The sequence below is a fragment of the Saccopteryx leptura genome, chromosome 7 (genome assembly GCF_036850995.1).
Source record: "Saccopteryx leptura isolate mSacLep1 chromosome 7, mSacLep1_pri_phased_curated, whole genome shotgun sequence".
In the NCBI taxonomy this organism is placed as follows: domain Eukaryota; kingdom Metazoa; phylum Chordata; class Mammalia; order Chiroptera; family Emballonuridae; genus Saccopteryx; species Saccopteryx leptura.
Window position 1 is genome coordinate 95,345,236 of NC_089509.1, and position 21,716 is coordinate 95,366,951.

Below are 21,716 nucleotides of genomic sequence, written 5' to 3' on the forward strand. Positions count from 1 at the left end.
AATCTATTGGTTTGAAAATGTCCTATTATATATCCCCTAATTTTTGTGAGCAGTATATTTCAAATGTGAGAAAGAAAGCAAAAGAACTTTAATTACAATAATTAAAATAAAAGTTAATTTGTTTAATCACAGCTATTTCTTAGATAAAGTCAGGAAATTCCAAGAGGCCCTTACTGCATTGGTGGGTAATACAGTTAAAAGAAAAGGAAAAATGATATCAAAAGGTTTTACAACGTGCTAAAAATATATTTTTGCCAACTTAACAATTTTTTATGCAGATAAATTCCTAGATGTGACTTAATTAATATGGACTCCCCCCCCCCAAAAAAAAACAAAAAAACTTCTGGTGCATTTTTTTTTGTATGTTTCTGAAGTGAGAAGCAGGGAGGTAGAGAGACAGACTCCTGCATGCTCCCAACTGGGAGGCCATGGAGCCATCCTCAGCACCCGGGCCAACTTTGCTCCAGTGGAGCCTTGGCTGCAGAAGAGGAAGAGAGAGATAGAGAGAAAGGAGAGGGGGAGTGGTAGAGAAGCAGATGGGTGCCTCTCCTGTGTGCCCTGGACAGGAATTGAACCCGGGACTTCCACATGCCAGGCCAATGCTCTACCGCTTAGCCAACCAGCCAGGGCCTCTGGTAGCCTTTTTAATTACTCTTTTCATTAACCATACAAATAATGTTTTTAAAAATAGAAAAAGCAGTGCTTTTATAAGATTTATAATCTAAAAGAGCATAATAATCAAATTTTTCTCTAAATATTAACTTCTAAAATTGAGAAAAATAAACAAATATTTTTTAAAGAATTTTATTTGTAAAACTGCTGGCCTTTTAAAATGTTTTCCAGTTGAATTATTGGTACTAGTAACCAATGACAAAGCCACATAGAATAAAATAATTCCCATTCAGTGAGCAGATGAGTTCATAATAAAGAAAAAAGCAGAAAGCTCTACACAGTGTAGAATAAATATGGTAGAAAAGGGTTTTTGTTTGTTTTGGCTCTTTCACAACCCCTAAATTGCTACCTGCTTCCTATTGTTTGAATAGAGTTGATATGAAGAACTAGATAGTGGTGAAAACAAATGTGATAATGTTTAATTTGCTTTTGTTTCTACCCATATGTTTTTGTACATGAAAGAAAGTAGACTTCTTTCTAGTTGTATTTTACTTTAAATTTCACATTAACCTTGCAAAATTCTTTTTAAAAATTCATTCATTAAGGAAAACCACATGTTGGATGCTTTTGTGCAAGATTGTGCTAGAAGTTATACCAACTATACCAATGGGAGTGAACAAATCAGGTTATAAAGAATATACTGCTGAATTCCAAATGTTCCTAAAGTTAAACAATCAGAAGCAAAAGATAATTCACATTTATTGATGCTAAACTGATGAATATTTATTGAGTAGAAGATAACAAACAAGGTGGTGTGATGGTCACAGGAGTTTGGCTTGGGTGATAAGGAGATAAATACATTGAAAGGGGAGAAACAACAGAGCAAAACTATTTCCTGAAGAGAAAAATAAAAGATTGGCCCTAAAAAAGGAGCAGAGAGGGCCAAGGTTGGTCAGAAAAGGGGCTGGAAAACCTGAAGAACCCTTCTGGAGGAGTTACACTTAAATGTCACTTTGAAAGATCAGTGGGATTTTGACAAGAAGATAAAAAAAGAAATCGGAAGAAATAACTACTTTGGAGAATCAGGATTGCTATATTATTACTTTTTGTTCCAACTAAGAAATTTATCTAATTAAATTTGGCTACCAAATTATTAAGTTAATTAGGTTATTTTTAAAGGGATTAATTTCAGAGAAGCAATTAGACCCTAGAATATTTTTTGACAATGTTAAATAGATTTCATGTCGTGTCTTTATTTTTGTAGGTGTGATGTAACTTTCTGAGTACCAAAGAATAATTTTTGTTCTTAATCCAAAGGGAAAATTAAAAAAAAAAAATTTTAAAAACCATGGAGAATCTAAATTTGCTTATTTAATAATAATTAAAAATATGAGTTCAGTCTTGGTACAAACTGAGTTTTTACAAGTATTTTTCATTTATGTTTTAATCAGAGGGTATATAATGCCATAAGTAGAAAAAATTCTTTATAAAAATAAAGTGAGCATTATATATGTTTTTTTTTTTAAAATCAGACCTTTAACTATGGCGTCTTTCTTCATCTTCAAAGCCAGTAATTTAGCATTTCTCTTATCCTTCTCCCGTAGTTACATTTTCCTCTGACCACAGCCTACAAAAGCTGTCCACTTTAAAAATTTTGTGATTAGGTTAAATCCATCTAATCCAGAATAATCTCCCATCTCAAGGTCTTTAACCTTAATTAGCATGCACAAAATCCCTATTTCAATGTTGAGTTACACATTCACCAGTTTCCAGAAACTAAGGGATGGTATTTCTGGAGGGTCATTTTTCTGCTGACCACATCATCCAAGCATGATTTCCAAGCTCATAGGCTGTCTCTCAGCCTTGGAATTTATCACCTGTTTGATTTCACAGTTTCTACCTTGGGATTATAAATTCCTTTAGACTAGAACCATTTTCTATTTATCCCCCAGTACTAACACATTCATACTCAGTGCACTCAATACGTGACTTTTAAACAAACTCATAAATACCAATATTTTGTTAAAACCATGCACAAAGAATTGGAAGGTGAAAATGCTAGTTCTTGATTTGGAATAAGGTCTGTGCTTTTGGAAGATGAAGTATGGGAGGAAAAGTGAAAAATTATGAGTTAGGGAAGACTTTTATTTTAATTCAAGGAATATTTTTATGGCCACAATCTAAAATTTGCATTAGATAAAAGAGAATTGGGCTGTTTAAATGCAGCTCTATGCAATTGAAAACAGAACCACTGCAGTGGTTCACCACAAGACCACTGCAGTGCTGGGGAGATGCCAGCGTTCACGTGCTCCTCACTGACATTTCAGGACTTGGAGAGCTGCAGACTGCGTTTGGATCCTGAGTTGGACCGACACAGATATGAGAGGAAGATCAGCTTTGCAGGAGTCCTGGATGAAAATGAAGACTCAAAGGATTCCCTCCACAGTAGCAGCCACACCCTCAAATCAGATGCGGGTGTCGAGGAGAAGAAAGGTATGGAAAAGCTGGTATTATTTTATATTTGAGGGTTTCTTGTAGAATATTTGGTGTGAAGTCTAAACTATAGAATTGCGCACCCAAAGAAGTCCAAGACTGTTGGCTCCGTGCAGTACTGTGTCCACTCAATGAGGTAGGAAACTGTCCTAGTCGAGAATTGAACTGTTCAGTCAGGAAAGCTTGGGTTCTAATTCCTGCTCTGTCACTCTCCTAAGCCCGTTGAATCTAAGATGCTATCATTTATAACTAGGGTCCCCAAACTACGGCCCACGGGCCACATGTGACCCCCTGAGGCCATTTATCTGCCCCCGCTGCACTTCCGGAAGGGGCACCTCTTTCATTGGTGGTCAGTGAGAGGAGCATAGTTCCCATTGAAATACTGGTCAGTTTGTTGATTTAAATTTACTTGTTCTTTATTTTAAATATTGTATTTGTTCCCTTTTTTTTTTTTTTTTTTTTTTTTTTTTTACTTTAAAATAAGATATGTGCAGTGTGCATAGGGATTTGTTCATAGTTTTTTTTGTAGTCCGGCCCTCCAACAGTCTGAGGGACAGTGAACTGGCCCCCTGTGTAAAAAGTTTGGGGACCCCTGATTTATAAGATGAAACATTATTTTATGTACCAATAAGAAAGGAAAAATCCCCAATTCAGCTCTTACACAATAGTTTCTTACCGCTTAATTTGTGTTTCTTTCCTATTGAAAGAAAACTTTCAGACTTAGTTAGATGTAAAATTTTATTTTCAGTATATACCATTCTTGTGCAGCCAAAAAAAAAAAAAATCAAAAGTGAAGTATGAATAAACTAGTTAAAGGTTTTCTAAACTATCCTCAATTTAGAGTTCAAATGTCCATAATTCTATGCAGAATTTTCAATGTCATTGTTTTTTTTTTAAATGATGATGTCTTCTGTGTCATCATAATGTTAGCAATGCATCATTTTTAAATTAGTCTATAAAAGAAATAAAGCTATTGGCCCTAGTTTCCAAAGGGAATATTCAGTTGTATGAAACTTCAATTCCTGCTTCAAAAGATGTTGCCAAACACATCTGACTTATCACCTCACCCACTCCTTCACGCAGCTATTATTGGTTTCTTGGAATTAAAAGATACTGGTGCCCATTCTGCAAAGTTTGTTGCTGATGCCTAGATGTTCACATAGATACAGCAATAACAAACATGTCACAACTGCTACCTGGCACCTAGTGATCTTAAGGTATCGTCAACTGTAAAGCAAATCTCAATTTCGGGTATATTAAAATGTGAAAAAATGTACATCTTAAAATGCTAAAATATAATAACTAGCTGTGTGACCTTTTCCAAGTTACTCACCTTCTAAGTCACAATTTTCTTCTCTGTACAATTGGGTTAATAACACCTACAACACTGTGATGTTGAAAGCTTTAAATGAGACGATGCAAGTAAGACATAAACTCTGTACCTGGAACACAATAGGTGCACAGTAAATGATTGTTGTCATTGTTTTTTTTTATTATCATGAGCATATAGATTTGAACCAATGCAGAAAAATTTAAATAAGAACTAAAATAAAGATTACAAAGTTTTAAGTTGCTCTCTAGATTCCTTTAAACTGTTAAGCTTACAATCTGATTTTGCTAGTTCTTAAATTTCATTGCACATCATTGTTTTTCTAATGTATTTCAATTAAAAAACAGCACATTTGTAAAAAGAAACAAAAGTTATTTTATGCATTTAGTATTTTCTAGAGTCTAACAGGGGTCCCCAAACTTTTTACACAGGGGCCAGTTCACTGTCCCTCAGACCATTGGAGGGCCACCACATACAGTGCTCCTCTCACTGACCACCAATGAAAGAGGTGCCCCTTCCAGAAGTGCAGCGGGTGTGTGTGTGTGTGGATAAATGGCCTCAGGGGGCTGCATGTGGCCTGTGGGCCGTAGTTTGGGGACGCCTGGAGATGACTCCATGAATGTTTGATGTTGTAAGAGGTATATGATTCTTGAAAAAATTAGCCCTAGAAAAAGAAAACATAAAAACTTTAAAATCTTTCAAGGAATGGAAATACACTAGAACTTTTTTGTTAATATTTCAAGATTATTGTCACAACATTTTTTTTTCCCTGAAGGGAGAGGCAAGGAGGCAGAGAGACAGACTCTTGCATGCATCCAACCAAGATCTACCTGGCATGCCCACCAGGGGGTGATGTTCTGTCCATCTGGGGCGTTGCTCCGTTGCAGCTGGAGCCATTTCAGAGCCTGAGGTGGAGGCCATGGAGCCGTCCTCAGCACCCGGGCCAACTTTGCTCCAATGGAGCCTTGGCTGCAGGAGGGGAAGAGAGTGATAGAGAGAAAGGAGAAGGAAAGGGTGGAGAAGCAGATGGGCGCTTCTCCTGTGTGCCCTGGCTGGGAATCGAACTCAGGACTTCCACACACCGGGCTGATGCTCTACCACTGAGCCAGCTGGCCAGAGCTGTCATGACATTTAAAAAATGCAAATAGTTGTTATATCATAATGAATTTATAGTGAACCAAATATTTTTTTACTCAAGTCTTAGCAATTTCTGTACATGAAGAAGTACCAAGTCAATATATTTTCAAATATTCCTACTTCACACAAGGATAACCACATATGATGAGAAACTTCCATTTTTAAACATAGTCTAAGGAGAATTTCATTTTTTGCCCATTCAAAGTTATTATACTAATTATTACTTAAAGTAGTTGTTATAAAATTTCTAACGACATGGTTAAACTTGAGCAGAGTAAATTCTACACCGTTTGAAATAAATAAAACATCAAATTAATTTTAAGAACACTTTAATTTCAAGATTACCATTTGTTTAAATTGCTCTTAATGTTCAAATGCTTGGAATTTTTTTAGTATTTTTTCTCTTCATAGAATGTCTGTATTAATATATGAAAGTTGTTTAAAAAGTGAAGAACAGAAAACTGACATTATAGATAAAATAAAAACATATCCATAAAATATTATTTACCAGTTAGCTAAAATCCCCCTGAAGATAACTAAGTATTCCTAAATCCTTTTGATAAGCAGATACCAGCTGCTAAACCCAATGTGAAAATGGGGGTGATGGGAACCCTGCTAACTTACATTATAAACATTTTATTTAAAATTTTCTACCATCTGTTTTTATAAAAGCAAAAAAAATGTCAGGTTTTTTTAAAAAAATAAACAACCTGGACAATTCAGATTCTACTGAGAAAAACTAACATGAAGTAATTTTTAAACTAAAGATGTCCGCCTGAAATCTCCAAGCAAGATCTGTCAAATCATTTCACCCATATTCCAAATACAAAGTAAGACTGGCAGTCCAAAATACAGTGTGTCCGTAAAGTCATGGTGCACTTTTGACCGGTCACAAGAAAGCAACAAAAGACAATAGAAATGTGAAATCTGCACCAAATAAAAGGAAAACCCTCCCAGTTTCTGTAGGATGATGTGGCAGCATGTGCGCATGCGCAGATGATGACATAACACCATGTATACAGCGGAGCAGCCCACAGCCATGCCAGTCGAGATGTGGACGGTACAGAGGAAAGTTCAGCGTGTTTTGTGGCTCGCTAAATTCGAATCCGTGACCAAAGTGCAACGTGAATATCGGCACGTTTATAATGAAATGCCACCACATGGGAATAACATTACTGGGTGGGATAAGCAGTTGAAGGAAACTGGCAGTTTAGTGGAGAAACCCCATTCTGGTAGGCCATCAGTCAGTGACGAGTCTGTAGAGGCTATACGGGATAGCTACTAAGGAGCCCTAAAAAATCTGTGTGTGAGCCCACATCGAACTGCACTGAATAGGTATGAAACTGGGAGAGTTTTCCTTTTATTTGGTGCAGATTTCACATTTCTATCGTCTTTTGTTGCTTTCCTGTACAAGGCATTTCTGATCATTTGGCAATCACCTATTGAGCACCTACTGTATGTGAGGCACTATTACAGCCTTGAAGAGGAAAATGTTACCACATTTATTTTAGTTTCTATTAGCTAATTGTTAATAATATATAAATAGTGAAAAACATTAAATGCTAGAACTTTAAGTAGAGATAACTAGTATAAAAAAATGAATGAGAATCAAGGAATTGGTAGTGACGTTGAGTTGCGAGGAGACTCTAGTTCAGAGAAGTCCCCCGTAAGTGACATTGAGCGAAGACCTGTATGAATGGGAGGAGCCAGTCATGTAAAGGGCTGAGGGAGGAGTTTTCCAAAAGAGACAAACGGGAGAACAAGGCTCTCATGCAGGAATGAATGTGGAGCATTTGAGGAAAGGCAAAAACAAAACAAAACAAAAAAAAAATAGGACTTCTAATGGATATAATTGGGGTGAGAGAAAAGGGAAAAAGAGATGTTTTATCTAATTTAGATGAATTTGTTTCACTTTCATGCTAGTTCTTGTCATGGAGATAAAGCTAAAATTCAATGTTGTACAATCTCAACTGATACTTTTCATGCACAATACCAAATCTGAATTCTGACTGCTGTGTCCTTTGTAAATAGCCAATGCCATAAACCTGAACACTAACTTTTTAGTGCTGACCCCAGTTGTCTTTGGTGATAGAACAAGGTCTCCAAATTAAATATCCTTTAGATCACATTAATTTTGGGTTATTTTGCTGCATGTGTATGCTAAAAGGTATCATGAAATCTGGGAAAGAATACTAGAGTATGACTGTACAAATGGAAAGAAAAAAAATCCTCTAATATCTTTTTTTCTGCTTGCAAAGCTACTTTGACATGAAATTGTTATTAATGGTAACTAAAAATGATAATTGTATTCTATTTCAAATGTATTTCAGTTAGGTCATAAAGTCTCAGTTAAGCCTAAAAATAATATTGAAAGATATAGTGGATGATTTTTGTGCTATAATTTGGGTAGTATGGTCTGTTGTCTTTAAAGAATTTATCCAACTGGGCTGCAAGAATACTTTTCTGGATGTGAACTTATCTATATATGTTCACTGAGCTCCATGAGGTCTTAGCCAGCTGAGTGGTGCTGATTTTCACCTTTCTCAATCACAAAAGTAAATCAGAGATTAAACATTGCACATTATTCAGCCAAAATTATTCCGGGCTCCTTTGTAAGTCATTAAAAGTACAGATTTAATTAACATCTTATAGAGCCCTGTGAGTTCTGTCACAGTCACATATCAACTCTCCTGCAAGTGAGAAGTCTTAGACTAAAATGCAATCTCTCTGATAGGGACTTTTAAAAAGTATAATAGCTATGCCGTAAATAGTTCAAAATACTGTTCATGTCTTAAGAAGGAAACTTTACAAACAGTGACCCCTCCCTGATGATGACTTTAAGCTCTGAAAGCTTGCTTTAGCTCACTCTTATAGAGAGGAAAGAGGTATGTGTATGACTGTGGGAAATAAAGATGCTTTTGATTTAAAAAAAAAAAAAAGTAGGTTTAGAGTTTAAACATGTTTTTATACCCCTTTATTTTCCTCATTGATAACCATTTCTTCCAGAACACTAAAGATGAATAATGCATGTTCTTCTTGGTATATATAGACTGTAAGGTTGGCTCAGGGTGTTGCAACATGTGGACTCATATCTCACCCAGCTTTTTGACTGAGAGGAGGATGCTATGAGATTCCTAGGTGCATGAAAATGGAACCATTTCCCACTCACGTTCACCCACAGCACCCCAGTGAAAACAGATCCTTTAGTGCCTTTGCTGAGGAGCTGAGCGGAACCCACTGCTGGCTGTTGGAGAGAGGAGCGCCTCTCGTTTTTATTTCTTGATGAGGTATTCCAACATGAAGGGGTTTCCACGAAGGGGTTCGCGTAACTGACATAACTCTGCCAGTCCCATTTCAAACAAAAACAAAATCCAATGGTTTGTGGTTCTGTTGAATGGAGCAATAATGTTATGTTACTGTACTAACAGTCCTAGACAATGCTGCTGCAAGGTCACACTCATGCTTGTGAACCCTGGGCCAGAAAGGGAGCAGATTGTTCCCAGCACCGATGAGCTATGTGTCCAAGAAAGAAGCTGCACCAGCCCTTCCTGGTGGACCCAGCCTCCTGCCTGCCCAGCCAAGCCACCCGACTGCGGGCTGGGGAGACGCTCCTTGTCCAGACACGCTGCCCATCCCAGCCAACAGAGAGGAGGCTGTTGAGGGACAAGTGGGGAGAGCTTGCATCTAACACTGGCTGGGGAAAAACTAAGGGGGAAAAAGCCCTATTTTATTCTTTTAATACAGTTCCCAGCAGGAAGATCAGGATAGGAGGCTCCCGCCTGCTCCAGATTAAAGGAACCCGCAGTTTCCAGGTGAAGAAGGGGGGTTCCTTGTCCAGCATTCGCCGGGTCGGCAGCTTAAAAAGCGGCAAGTTATCACGGCAGGACTCAGAGTCTGAGGCTGAGGAGCTGCAGCTGTCCCAGAGCAGGGACACTGTCACTGACCTAGGTAACATAGAGGAGTGGGGTGTGCAGGGACGTGGGGGGTAGGAAGACAGGGCCCAAATCCTGAAACAGCTGAAGTTCACTGTGTTACACGTCAGAAGATGGAGGGCAGAGCCATAGGTTAGATCGTTCATTCAGTCTGAAAACCATGCTACCCTCTAGAACAGGGCTGCTCAACCCTTAGTGCGCACGAGGATCGCTGGGAGTGCTGATAAAATGCAGATCCTGGTTCAGCCTGGGGTAGGAGCCCAAGATGCTAGGCTTTGAACAAGCTTCCTGGTGAGGTTGAGGCTGCTGCTTCAGGGCCGCAGTGTGAGCAGTGAGGACATAGAGTATGTAGCTGGGAAAGAAAATACTTGAATGGCAAAGGCAGTTTTTTGCAATCCAGATATTTGGATATCATTCATTCTTCTGATCAGGACCCTTAAAGCAAAAAAATAGGTATTCCCTTGGGGACAGCGAGTTAAAACTCCTCTGCATTTTAAAGTCTCTATTTCACATTAAGAGCAGCCAAAATATCAGAGAGGAGTGACCGTCTAGACCTGCCACTTAGTGACCTTGAGCAAGTCTATGTCTCAGGAGTTTGTTTTCTCCAGCTGAGCAGTGGGAACAATTCTACTTACTCCGTGTCTGATCTGCGGGGATGCTCTCATGATAAATGAGAGGATGATGATAAAGTGTGTTACACACCTGAGTGTGAGCTCTACATACAGTCAGAGCACTGGGGTTGTAGATTGTCACTGCAGGATCCAAAGAGACTCTCAATCCCAAAACGTGTTAGTCCTATGGGCTCTGGGGATCATCTTCAGAGAAAGAATGAAGATTAAGCAGGCATCCGGATGAGAGTCACCAGCTGCCTAGAATTGACTATTTAGTAAAAGTTGAAGCACACTTTCTTGGCTGTGCAGTCCCTGTATGAGGCGCAAAAGAGAAAGTTCTCCTTTCTGGGTGAGTTGTTTCAGATGTCAGTCAGGAAATGGAGTAAATTACCAATCAAGTCTTCTACATCTACCCACCCTCACCTTTGAAAATAGCTGATTTTTGTGTTACTTAAGATTCCACTTTTTTAAAGGGAAGAATAGAAGAAAGTCTGTGACTTTTGTTACAGGTTGAACGCTGTAGCAATATCATCAGTATGTTTGGGGAATTTTTTTTTCCAATTAATTATTTGAATTGGTCAGTTTAGTTTGACCAGTTGAGTCAAAATAACCAGGCTAGAAGCATGGTTTTGTCATTGACAAGACCCAGAGACACTTAGATTTGAGGACAAAGTTTTGTTGTCTGATAAACTTAGTAGTGATTTCCTGAGAGATGTCTCCTTCATACTTCTCATAGAAGGAAAGCCTTTTTGTCCATGAATGGACACACTGATTTCCAAATTCCCTTTATTTTCCCAAGGCACCTTTGAAATAACTCTGATAGCTAAGCCAGATGGTGTTAGAAAGAGTTGCATTAGCAGTAATCCCAGCAGTAGTGGAGGCAGTAACACTCTGTGTGGCCATTGCAGGTTGGTTGGTGTCCCTAACTTAACTCTACCTGCAAGGTCTGGGCAGTCAGGAATGGATTTGGGCACACCCAACCAATAACTTGCTCATCTCAGCAATTCAAGGACTTGACTCTGTTTTTTCTCTGCTGCCATGTCTCAAAATGGAAGCCACCATAACAGAGATCATGAATGTCTTTGTAATTGCCAGTTCAGCTGGTGGTGAAGGGAACAGCTCCTATTAATATTCCTCCACTGAAAGCAATGCTATGCCCTGAAGCCCACTGGGCCGTGGTAGTCTGCCCTAGGATTCAAAAGCATGGAGAACTATACCATACCAGCGTGCTCTCCGTGGAGACTGAACAATATAATTTTCTTGGTATTTTTTTTTTTTTTTGAAGAAGGGAGTCCTTGGAGTGCAAGTGAACCCAGCATTGAGCCAGAAGGACTGAGTGCTGCCGGCACAGAGGAGAATTACCACAGGAACATGCCGTGGCTTCATGTGAGTAAGACTCTCAGAAAGAGCCCCGAGATCCATTTCCTTTGGAATTGGGAAAGACCCACGATGGCAAGACAAAAAATTATACTGAAACCATCAGTCTGATTTAGTCTCCAAGAAAATCCAGAAGCTTGTATTTTAGCTGAAGCTCTCGACAGTCGCTAGTATTGGTATTCTGCTGGATACCATCCTTTTAAGTTTGAGTAAGATCATCGGTCCTTTTTTAGAGCTGGCTTTGGGGTCACTAGAAGTCAAGGGAAACCCTGAATGGCTAAGGCCAGATTGGTGGTCAGCACAGCTTGAGTGACACAGACAGGACATCTATCACAGATGCTGAGAGGGAAGTGCCAATCTTGAGTCAAGTTGTAGAGCAGGACATGGAAATTCTAAGATAACAAGGCCACACTTCAAAGGGCTGTCCCAGACGACACAGGCAGTGGGGGATCCCAGGGAACCTGAACACAGACTAGAGTTCAAGGTTTGAGCCAGGTGTGAAGAAAGGAGGAGAAAGGCAAGGGAGCAAGGCCTCAGATCCACGGCTGGTACTGCCAGCACTGTCATTGATCTTAGATAAAGACTGTCACCATCTCCCCCGGTTTTAATGTGACTTCCTGGTAAGGTCAGATAAGGGCTGGCTGGTGGGCGATGGTCCTCCGAGTTTACAATAGTGTGCCTTCACTATTGAAGTAGTCCCTTGAACGGCCTGATTTTGAGAATTTCTGGGGCAGCTGTTTTTAAAGTAAACTTTTTAGCAAAGTCCAACCTACACATTGAAAAGATACAAAACCTATATGTGTAGCTCAATAAATTTTCACAAAGTAAGCATATTTTGTAATCACCACCAGGTAGAAAAAAACCTTACCAACAACTTCGAAGCCCTCCACAGGCCATCTGCCTGTCACTCCCCTCCCCCAGCAGTAACCACCATTGTAACTTCTAACACCATAGAGTGATTTTGTCTGGTTTTGAAATGCATATAATTATATCATATGTTAGATACTCTGTTGTATCTGCTTCTTTTGCTTGTATAATTATAAGTCCTCCAAGTTTGTTTTTCTTTTAGATGGCCTGGTCTATTCTTGGCTAGATCTATTTTCCTTTAGAATCACCTTGTCAATTTCTATTAAAAAACTTTCAAATGAGCTTTGCATTGAACATAAAGATCATTTGTAATTGGGAAATTAGCACCTTTATTATAATAGGTCTTCCCAGGTATAAAATGATTTATCTCTTCATTGATTTATGTCCCTCCACTTTTTTAGGACCTCTTAAATTTCCTTTAAAAATGGTCTTAATTTTCTGTGTGGTGTTCTACACACAAACACTCTGGAAGTGTGTTTAAACACTAAATAATCACCTTTGAAATATTTAGAAGAAATCACTGATAAAAGCTTCTAGACCTAAAAATTTCTTTATAAAAAGGTTTTAATTTTGGATTCAATTTATTTAATATGATTAAGGTAATTCAGATTTCCTATTTCCTCTGGACGCAGTTTACCAAATTGATATTTGGCTTTAGGAATTTATTAATTTAATTCAAATATTTACATTTATTAGCAAAAGCTATTTACAAGATCATTTTACATTCTCTAGGATATATACATTGATGGGCCTTTATATTCTTTTTATATTGGTAGGTCATATCTTTTTTCTCTCTTTTTCTGATTAGTCTTACTAAAAGTTTACCAGTTTTATTAGGCAAAGAACCAGTTCTTGATTTTGTTGTTTTGTAATATCTGATTTTTGCTTCATTAAGTTCTGTTAATATCTTTATTACTTCCTTCTAATTTGTTTTCATTCCTTAACTTCTTGATATAGATAATTAGTTACCAATTTTCAACTACTTTGCTAACATATTCATTTAAAGCTACAAATGCTCTCTAGAAACAGTTTTAGCTGTATCACACAAGGTTTGAAGAATCATATGTTCATTATCAATTGTTTAAAATATTTTTTTATTTTATTATTTTATATTATTTTAATTCAGTAAGAGGAGGGGAGGCAGAAAGACAGACTCCCGCATGCGCCCTGACCAGGATCTACTGAGCAAACCCACTAGGAGGTGATGCTCTGCCCATCTAGGGCATTGCTCCATTGTTCAGGAACCGAGTTCTTCTTAGCACCTAAGATGGAGGCCATGGAGCCATCCTCAGCACCCGGGACCAACTAGGTCCAATCAAGCTATGGCTGCAGGAGGGGAAGAGAGAGAGAGAGAGAGAGAAGTGAAAAAAGGAAGGGTGGAGAAGTAGATGGGTGCTTCTCCTGTGTGCCCTGACCTGGAATCAAACCTGGGACTTTCACATTCCAGGCTGATGCTTTACCAATGAACCAACTGGCCAGGGCCTAAAATATTTTTTAATGCACATTTATTTTTATCATAATTGATTATAGATACTTTAAAGTGCATGGCTGATAACTCCAATATGAATCTATTATCTTCTTTTGGTCCTGCTTCTTTATATGCCTAGCCATTTCATTGACTACCAGACATAGTGGATGAAAAATAATAGTACAACGATGAACATATGTCATACATTTGTCAAAACCCATGGAATAAACAAAACCAAGAGTGAACCTTAATGTAAACTGGACTTTGGATGATACTCATGTGTCAATGTAGGTTCATTGATTAAAACAAATGTACCGCTCTGGCAGAGGACATTGATGATGAAGGAGGCCATGCATGTGTAAGGGCTGGGGGTATATGGACTCTCTGTACCTTCTGCTTAATTTTGCTATGAACCCAAAATTGCTTTTAAACAAAGTTTATTCATTTTTAAAAATTATGGAATTACAGACGCTCTAGATGACATTAACTCCCTCTAGAGATGCTTTACTCTATTCTCTGGCAGAAAGCAAAGAATATCACCTTCATCCAATCAGGAACTAAGCTGACTTGACTTGGACTATTTCTATCCCTTCCCGCCTCCCCATACACACACCTTCTTGTATGAAGCCTTCTGAGGTTCTCAGTGGAAGTTTTAGGTATGTCCTAGAAACCCCTCATTCTTGATGGGTCAGAAACTATAATTTTGTTTACCCATCATGGTGAAATCTCAACGGTGCTTTGTCAGCTGGTTTTGCTTGGCCTTACTCAATCAGCAAATTCCTAAAAGAGAAAACAATCACTTAGAGGACATCCCTGGGCAGAATTTTAAAATTATGCATTTTTAAGTCACGTTCACCTCCACCCCAGATCTACCAAATCCAAATTTCCTAAAGAACTACAGTCAGTAATATGTTTATTTTTATGTTTGTTTCCTTCGTTATTTTTTGTTGTTGTTAAGCTTTTTTGGTGTTTCTCTGAAACAGCGAGATTTGAGAATAACAAGGGAAACCTTACAGTTTTTGCATTTGCCTTGCCCCATACTAGTATCAATAGGAACATCAGGCATATTTAGTGAATGGTGGGAGAGATATGGATATTCTGCTCAGACAACACTAAAACATTTTTTAAAACTTTGATGAGTATGAGGTATTGATAGCTGTGTTGACAGGGGTATGGAGTTGATTGTTATTGCTGTTTTTCTTTGTCTCGGAATAAGCAAAGGCTCTTAATCATAAGAAACTAGGGCACCCCTGCCTCACTGATTGAATTGGTTGTCCCCATAGAGACTTACTTTATGCTCCACCAAATATGGCACACGGCCCCTCCCAGGTTAGGTGTTGGGGTGGGAGCTAGTTTCCGGAGGGGTGGAAACATTCATAAAAGTACTCTGTGCATATAGTTGACTAACCTGGTGGCTTTATGACTGCTGCTGCCTTTTAAGAAGACAATTGAAGAGTTCATTTCTTATCTTAAATTAACTATATCTTTAAATCAACTGAATTTGTTTCTGAAATCTGACTTGGGAAGTTCAAGATAGTAAGGATTTGAGCTAGATCAAACGCAAAATGAGGAGCTAGAATGGCTCAAAAGATAAAGAAAATTATTAATTTGTGGAAAGAGGAAATAAAACTCTACAGTGGAGTTCAAGGCCCAGTTGAAGGTTCTAGGTCAGGGTAAAAGATGCAGAAATGTTTTCAAGTTTCGCTTGACCAGGTAGTGGCAAAGTGGATAGAGCATCAGACTGGGACACAGAGGATTCAGGTTCGAAACCCCAAGGTAGCCAGCTTGAGCACAGGCTCATCTGGTTTGAGCAAGGCTCACCAGCTTAAGCCCAAGGTCACTGACTTGAGCAAGAAGTCACTTGCTCTGCTGTAGCCCCTTGGTCAAGGCACATATGGGAAAGCAATCAATGAACAACTAAGATGCTGCAACAAAGAATTGATGCTTGTCATCTCTCTCCCTTCCTGTCTGTCCCTATCTATCCCTCTCTCTGTCTCTCTGTGCCTTTGTCACACACAAAAAAAGAAAAAAGAAATGTTTTCAAGTTCCATAATGGTGGGCTGGAGTTAAAGACCATGAACCGCTATCAAAGGTCAGCCAACCCTTTGGGATAGAACTTCCTGCCTGTTTATGTTCTTCCATCTGGTTCCTTCTGAATAAGAGCTGAAAAAATACTATACTTTAAGTTTCGAATCTTTATTTGAAAAGATATGGAAATCATACATTCCACAGTAATCATTTTAAGTTTTGGAAGACCAGTTACACTTTAACTGTTTCAAAAAGATTTTTCTGTCAAGTATGAATGGAGGGAACAAAAGAAGCCAAGCACATAAAGGCTTATAACTCTTTGTTCTCTTGTGGGAATTACTGAATCCTTATGGTTTCAAGACGTATCGAGGAAAGTTGACATTCTGACTTTCCATCGTCTACCCGACGTATATGTTCATAATTTGTCTGCACTCTGGGTGGCTGGCTGAGTCTTAGTGATGTCTGTGTTCCAGGTCATGATCTTGCTGTGCAATCAGCAAAGCTTTATCTGCACCCACATTGACTACTGCCACCCGCACTGCTACCTGCACCACAGCCGCTCCTGTGCCCGGCTGGTCAGGGCCATCAAGCTGCTGTATGGAGACACCGTGGACTCCCTCCGGGAGAGCAACAACAGCAGCAACGTGGCTCTCAGGGGCAAGAAACAGAAAGAGGTGAGTGAATGATCCATCGATAAAATGCCAGTTTTAGAGAAATAAGAATTTCGGGCCACTGCAGTTGTCACACAGGCTGCAGAGCTCTGTGATTGTGAGCAAAGGTAGGAGATGAATGCAGGAAAGATAAATGCTTTGCATTCATGTCTGTGAACAAACCTGGGACCTTTTCCTAGGCTTTGTCTCATTTCCATGAATAAATATAAACTCATGGTGTGCTGGTGATGAGTAGGTTCTTGTGATCAGCAGAATAATCCCCCTAAGATATCTGCATTTTAACCCCTGGAACCTATACATGTGTTACTTCATGTGGCACAAGGAATATTGACTGTATGACTAAAAAAAATCTTATAATGGGGAGAGTATCCTGAGTTTACCAGGTGGGCCCAATGTAATCATAACGGTCCTTAGAAGTGAACAAAAGAGGTAGGAGAGGCAGAGGAGATGTGACAATAGATGCAGAGGTCAGAGTAAGGCAGGACCATGGTCCAAGAATGCTGACAACCTCTAGAATCTGCAAAAAATAATGAGATGGGTGATTCCCAAAAACCTCCGGAAAGAACACAGCCGCGCCAATCCATGGTAGACTTCCGTCCTTCAGAAATGAAAGACAGTAAATCTGTGTTGTTTTACAACATGAAGGTTGTGGTTGTGTGTTACAGCAGCAATAGGAAACTGATACAATTATGTTTTGAGAATAAAGTAATAAATGGCCTATTCACCGATAAAAGAGTAAACTAGATCAAATCAGACCTAGAAACTCCTTCAAGAAACCATTACATTTCCTAAGCATTCAGCTGCACTTTTTGGACAACTGAGCTGGCAGAAGATGAAGCCAGGAGCGGGGTTGCCCCCCACTCCTGTTCCTGCTGGGGAAGCCGCGGGTCACCCACCTGCCCTTGACCAGGCGCGATGGCCAAGACGCCAGACTGAGCGCTTTTGGCTGCCCCTGCAGCTGCTTCTCCCAAGTGGTTTTGCAAAGAGATTTTTATATAATCCCTATTCACTTCAATGAGCATTCACTGTGCACCTGCAGTTGACAAAGTCTGAGGCTAGATATTCTGGGAGGCATAAAAAATAAATAAGAGCAGAGGATCTTTTGCAAACCAGGTTTTATGGGTTGGGGCCGGGGTGGTGGTGGTGACAGTAAGATACAAATCAAACAACTAGACAATATGAGCAAGAACAAAAAATTCACCGTTGAGTTGTGTAGCAATTCTTAATGTTTTAGCTCTCACAAAGGGATTTCTTTTTAATCACAACTTATTGGGAAAGCAACACAGGTTCATTGAAGAAATTTTGGTTAGTACAAGAGATCCTAAAGAAAAACATATGTATCTCATACTTCTCATTTAAAGTGTGTTAATTCACCTTCTGGGATATGCCCTTTTAGTATTTTTTTTGAAGCGTCCGTGTGAGTATATAAGGCAGGTATATATCATTAAGAAAGTGCTTTTAATTTCTTACAAACCTTGTGCAAGAACCATTGTTCTCCCATTTTATAGATGAAAAAGTCAGGCTCCGAAAGATGGGATTGTCCACAGTTTATATCTATAACATAGTCATACAGACTTTAATATGAAATATCAAAGTTAGCCTGACCTGTGGTGGCGCAGTGGATAAAGCGTCAACATGGAAATGCTGAGGTCGCCGGTTCGAAACCCTGGGCTTGCCTGGTCAAGGCACATGTGGGAGTTGATGCTTCCAGCTCCTCCCCCCTGTCTCTCTCTCCTCTCTCTCTCTCTCTGTCTCTCTCTCTCTCTCCTCTCTAAAATGAATAAATAAAAAAGAATAAAAATAAAAAATAAAAAAAAATAAAAAAAAAAAAGAAATATCAAAGTTAGAGCTTTTTAAAACTAGACTCTATTGCATCACATGGTATTCAAATGATACAAATTCTAAGAGGAAAGCAGGTGGAGAATAGATCAGTGTGGGCAACAGACTGAATGAACTGCTAAATTATGACAGAAAAAGAAAAATACATAGGTGTGTTTGTGTGTATGTGTATATATAGACAGCTATATATACATATATATCTCAAACATAAATGATACTACATTCAAAGAAAACCTATTTTCATGTAGGTAAAAACTTCATAAAAAATCCCTTAGCTTTAGTAAAAAAACACATATGTTGGAAGCTACAAAAATCTATAAGCCTAAAATGAATGTTCATGTTCACCATACCCACTCTGAGCTGTCTTTCTGCGGTATCTGCATCAACTACACCTTCCCCTGTAAATTTATATATGACCCAAACATTCTTCAAGATCCGACACAAATGGCCCCTCCTTCCTGAAACCTTTTCTGATCTCCTACTGTTAACCACAGGGCATACGGCAGGTGGATGAGTAATGTTATTTTCCTTCCCTTCCTCTTTCTTTAAATGACACAGGCATTTACTTGTGCTTTGTTAATTCTTCAGTCAACTAATCATTCATTAATTCATCCATCCATCTGTCTGTTAAACAAATTTTTTAAAAACCTATGGACTGTGCCAAATCAACACTATGTGCTGGGTATAACAATGAGTAAAAGAGATGTAGTCCTTGCTCTCATACAATGCACACAGACTAATTAGAGAAACAGTAATCAAGTAAACATCTTAAACTGATGTAAAATTGCAACAGTGATAAGCATAATGAAGGAGATATACACTGTGCTCAGAAACCTTAAGAACAGGGTTTTGAACTTGTCAGGGGAAATAAGACAGCCTTCCAATAAAGTGACAGATGAGCTTTGACTGGGGGTGCATGGATGTTAATTGGATACAGAATTTCCCAACCACAGAGAAGAAATGAATACAAAGAAGCATGGCTGGAGCACGGACTGCAGCCCATGCCAAGGCTGCACCAGCAGACAGAGACCAGACCTTGTCATTTTGTTCTTTATTCTGTGGGTTAGTGGCAAGCCTGGGGAGGTTTTAAAATTACTCTGTCTGCAAAATGGGGCTATTGATATCCCTCTTTTTCCACTGCCTTAATTATAAACATCTTGAGAACTGAGGCGGTCCTACACATTTTGTGTCCTGTGTGATATGTAACAGAGTGCCTCGCTTAGAGCAGAGGGACAGTAAGTATTGAATAACCGAGTGGGTTTTATAGTTCTGGGGTCTTTTGTGAGTGCCCTCCACCTCTGGCCCAAGTGCGACCCTGGTCTCCCAACCTTGTGCATTTCTGACATTTCTAAAGGAAAAGAGAAAGTAAAGCCCAGGTGAGTGTCCTCTAATCTTCACTCCTTTCACTGAGTCATACAGAGGGAAGGCTGGAAAGATGTATCAAGTCTTCTGTAATAAACATTTTATTTCCAAAATGCCAGCCTCCTGTTCAAGCTCTGATTTTTTCCCCCTTTCATGATGTTTCATGTTCTGAATCTGTCACATAAACAAACAATGCCTGCATTTACAGAGCCAAAGTGAAAACAGAGTAGGCAATAAAGCAAGAATAAAAGCAGTGGTTCTGAATAAAATCAAGTCTTATGAGCAACTGGTGTTTTGTTCCTGTTTCCTTTTTGATCGGTTTTATGGCAGGGTATGTGTGTGGCAGCTGGTACATTTTGCAAACCCGTCTCACTCCAATCAATCTGCTCATCTGCAGTTCAGAGCTCAGCGGCTCACTGTACATTCTGTTCATCTATTTTAGTCCATTCCCAAACTTGAGGGGTTTTTATAAATTACTCTCTCTCTCTCTCTCTCTCTCTCTCTCTCTCTCTCTATATATATATATATATATATATATATATATATATATATATATATATATATATATATATAATTCTCCAAAGAATTACTTCTTTTTTTTCTACACATCTGTACCTTGTGTAATGCTACGTTCTCAATATAGTAAATGTTCAATTAGTACTTGCTGATGAAAAAGGGAGTGGATAAAACTTTTTTCTTTTCCTTTCAGTCAAAAAGGAGAAGGGAAAAGGGCTGTATTCTGTCTCTCTTAAAAGATATACTCTCCGAGAGGGCAAGCTTCATAGATGTCTGCTCCTGAGCATATACCCAGAAGTTAACTCTGTTCCTGACATATACTTAACTCAATAAATATTTTTGAATTACTAAATGAGAAAAAAAAATGTTTATTTAAAATAATTATTATACCTCCCTAGTTAGTAGTCTTATATTGTAAGGAACAGAAATCTAATGACCAGCCTTGGCCAATTGGCTCAGTGGTAGAGTGTCAGCCTGGCATGTGAATGTCCTAGGTTTGATTCCTGGTCAGAGCACACAGGAGAAATGCCCATCTGCTTCTCCACCCTACCCTCCCCCTCCTTTTTCCCTATCTCTCTCCTCCTCTGCCACAGCCAAGGCTCCATTGGAGCAAAGTTGGCCCAGGCACTGAGGATGGCTCTATGGCCTCTGCCTCAGGCACTAGAATGGCTCCAGTTGCAATGGAGCAATGGCCCAGATGGGCAGAGAATCTCCCCTTGGTGGGCTTGCCGGGTGGATCTCAGTCAGGTGCATGTGGGAGTCTATCTCTCTGCCTCTCTGCTTCTCACTTCAGAAAAATACTAAATAAATAACCTATTGAAATGTAGTCAAGTAATTAGAAAGTTTTTTCAAAAGATATAGCAAAATCCCATAGAATCAGGGACAAGTGGGAAACACAGCCAAGTCTAAGGTTGCATCATTACTTCTCAGCCCTGGCATCCATCACCAAATGAATCAGACTCAGTGTCCCTTAATCCCCTAGAATGGGAATTTAAAGCAGGGGTCCCCAAACTACGGCCCACGGGCCGCATGCGGCCCCCTGAGGCCATTTATCCGGCCCCCGCCACACTTCCGGAAGGGGCAACTCTTTTATTGGTCGTCATTGAGAGGAGCACATTGACCATCTCATTAGCCAAAAGCAGGCCCATAGTTCTCATTGAAATACTGGTCAGTTTGTTGATTTAAATTTACTTGTTCTTTATTTTAAATATTGTATTTGTTCCCATTTTATTTCTTTACTTTAAAATGAGATATGTGTGGTTTGCATAGGGATTTGTTCATAGTTTTTTTTATAGTCCGGCCTCCAATGGTCTGAGGGACAGTGAACTGGCCGCCTGTGTAAAAAGTTCAGGGACCCCTGATTTAAAGAGCCCATCTTTTCTCTTTCTGACCCAAACATCACAAGTGATAAATCCGTGATCAGAATGAGGCAAGGAAACAAGGAGTCAGATATGATGAATATATTTAAATCTA

The 21,716-nt window shown here is 39.1% G+C and overlaps 2 protein-coding genes across 7 annotated transcripts in view; one reads left to right on the forward strand and one right to left on the reverse strand.

The window, feature by feature from the left end:
• The window catches only part of ACADL (acyl-CoA dehydrogenase long chain), a 711,748-nt gene that overhangs the window by 413,000 nt on the left and 277,032 nt on the right, over positions 1–21,716 (reverse strand). The window lies entirely within an intron of this gene.
• Positions 1–21,716, forward strand: part of UNC80 (unc-80 homolog, NALCN channel complex subunit) — a 200,524-nt gene that overhangs the window by 97,885 nt on the left and 80,923 nt on the right. For 4 of the 6 annotated variants that reach the window (XM_066346738.1, XM_066346740.1, XM_066346741.1 and 1 more), the window contains exons 26-29: positions 2,940–3,105; positions 9,317–9,520; positions 11,401–11,501; positions 16,329–16,529. In XM_066346738.1, coding sequence (XP_066202835.1) covers positions 2,940–3,105; positions 9,317–9,520; positions 11,401–11,501; positions 16,329–16,529 — 672 coding nt within the window. The remainder of the gene's footprint in view (positions 1–2,939; positions 3,106–9,316; positions 9,521–11,400; positions 11,502–16,328; positions 16,530–21,716) is intronic. The other 2 variants (XM_066346743.1, XM_066346744.1) reach the window with 1 other exon arrangement.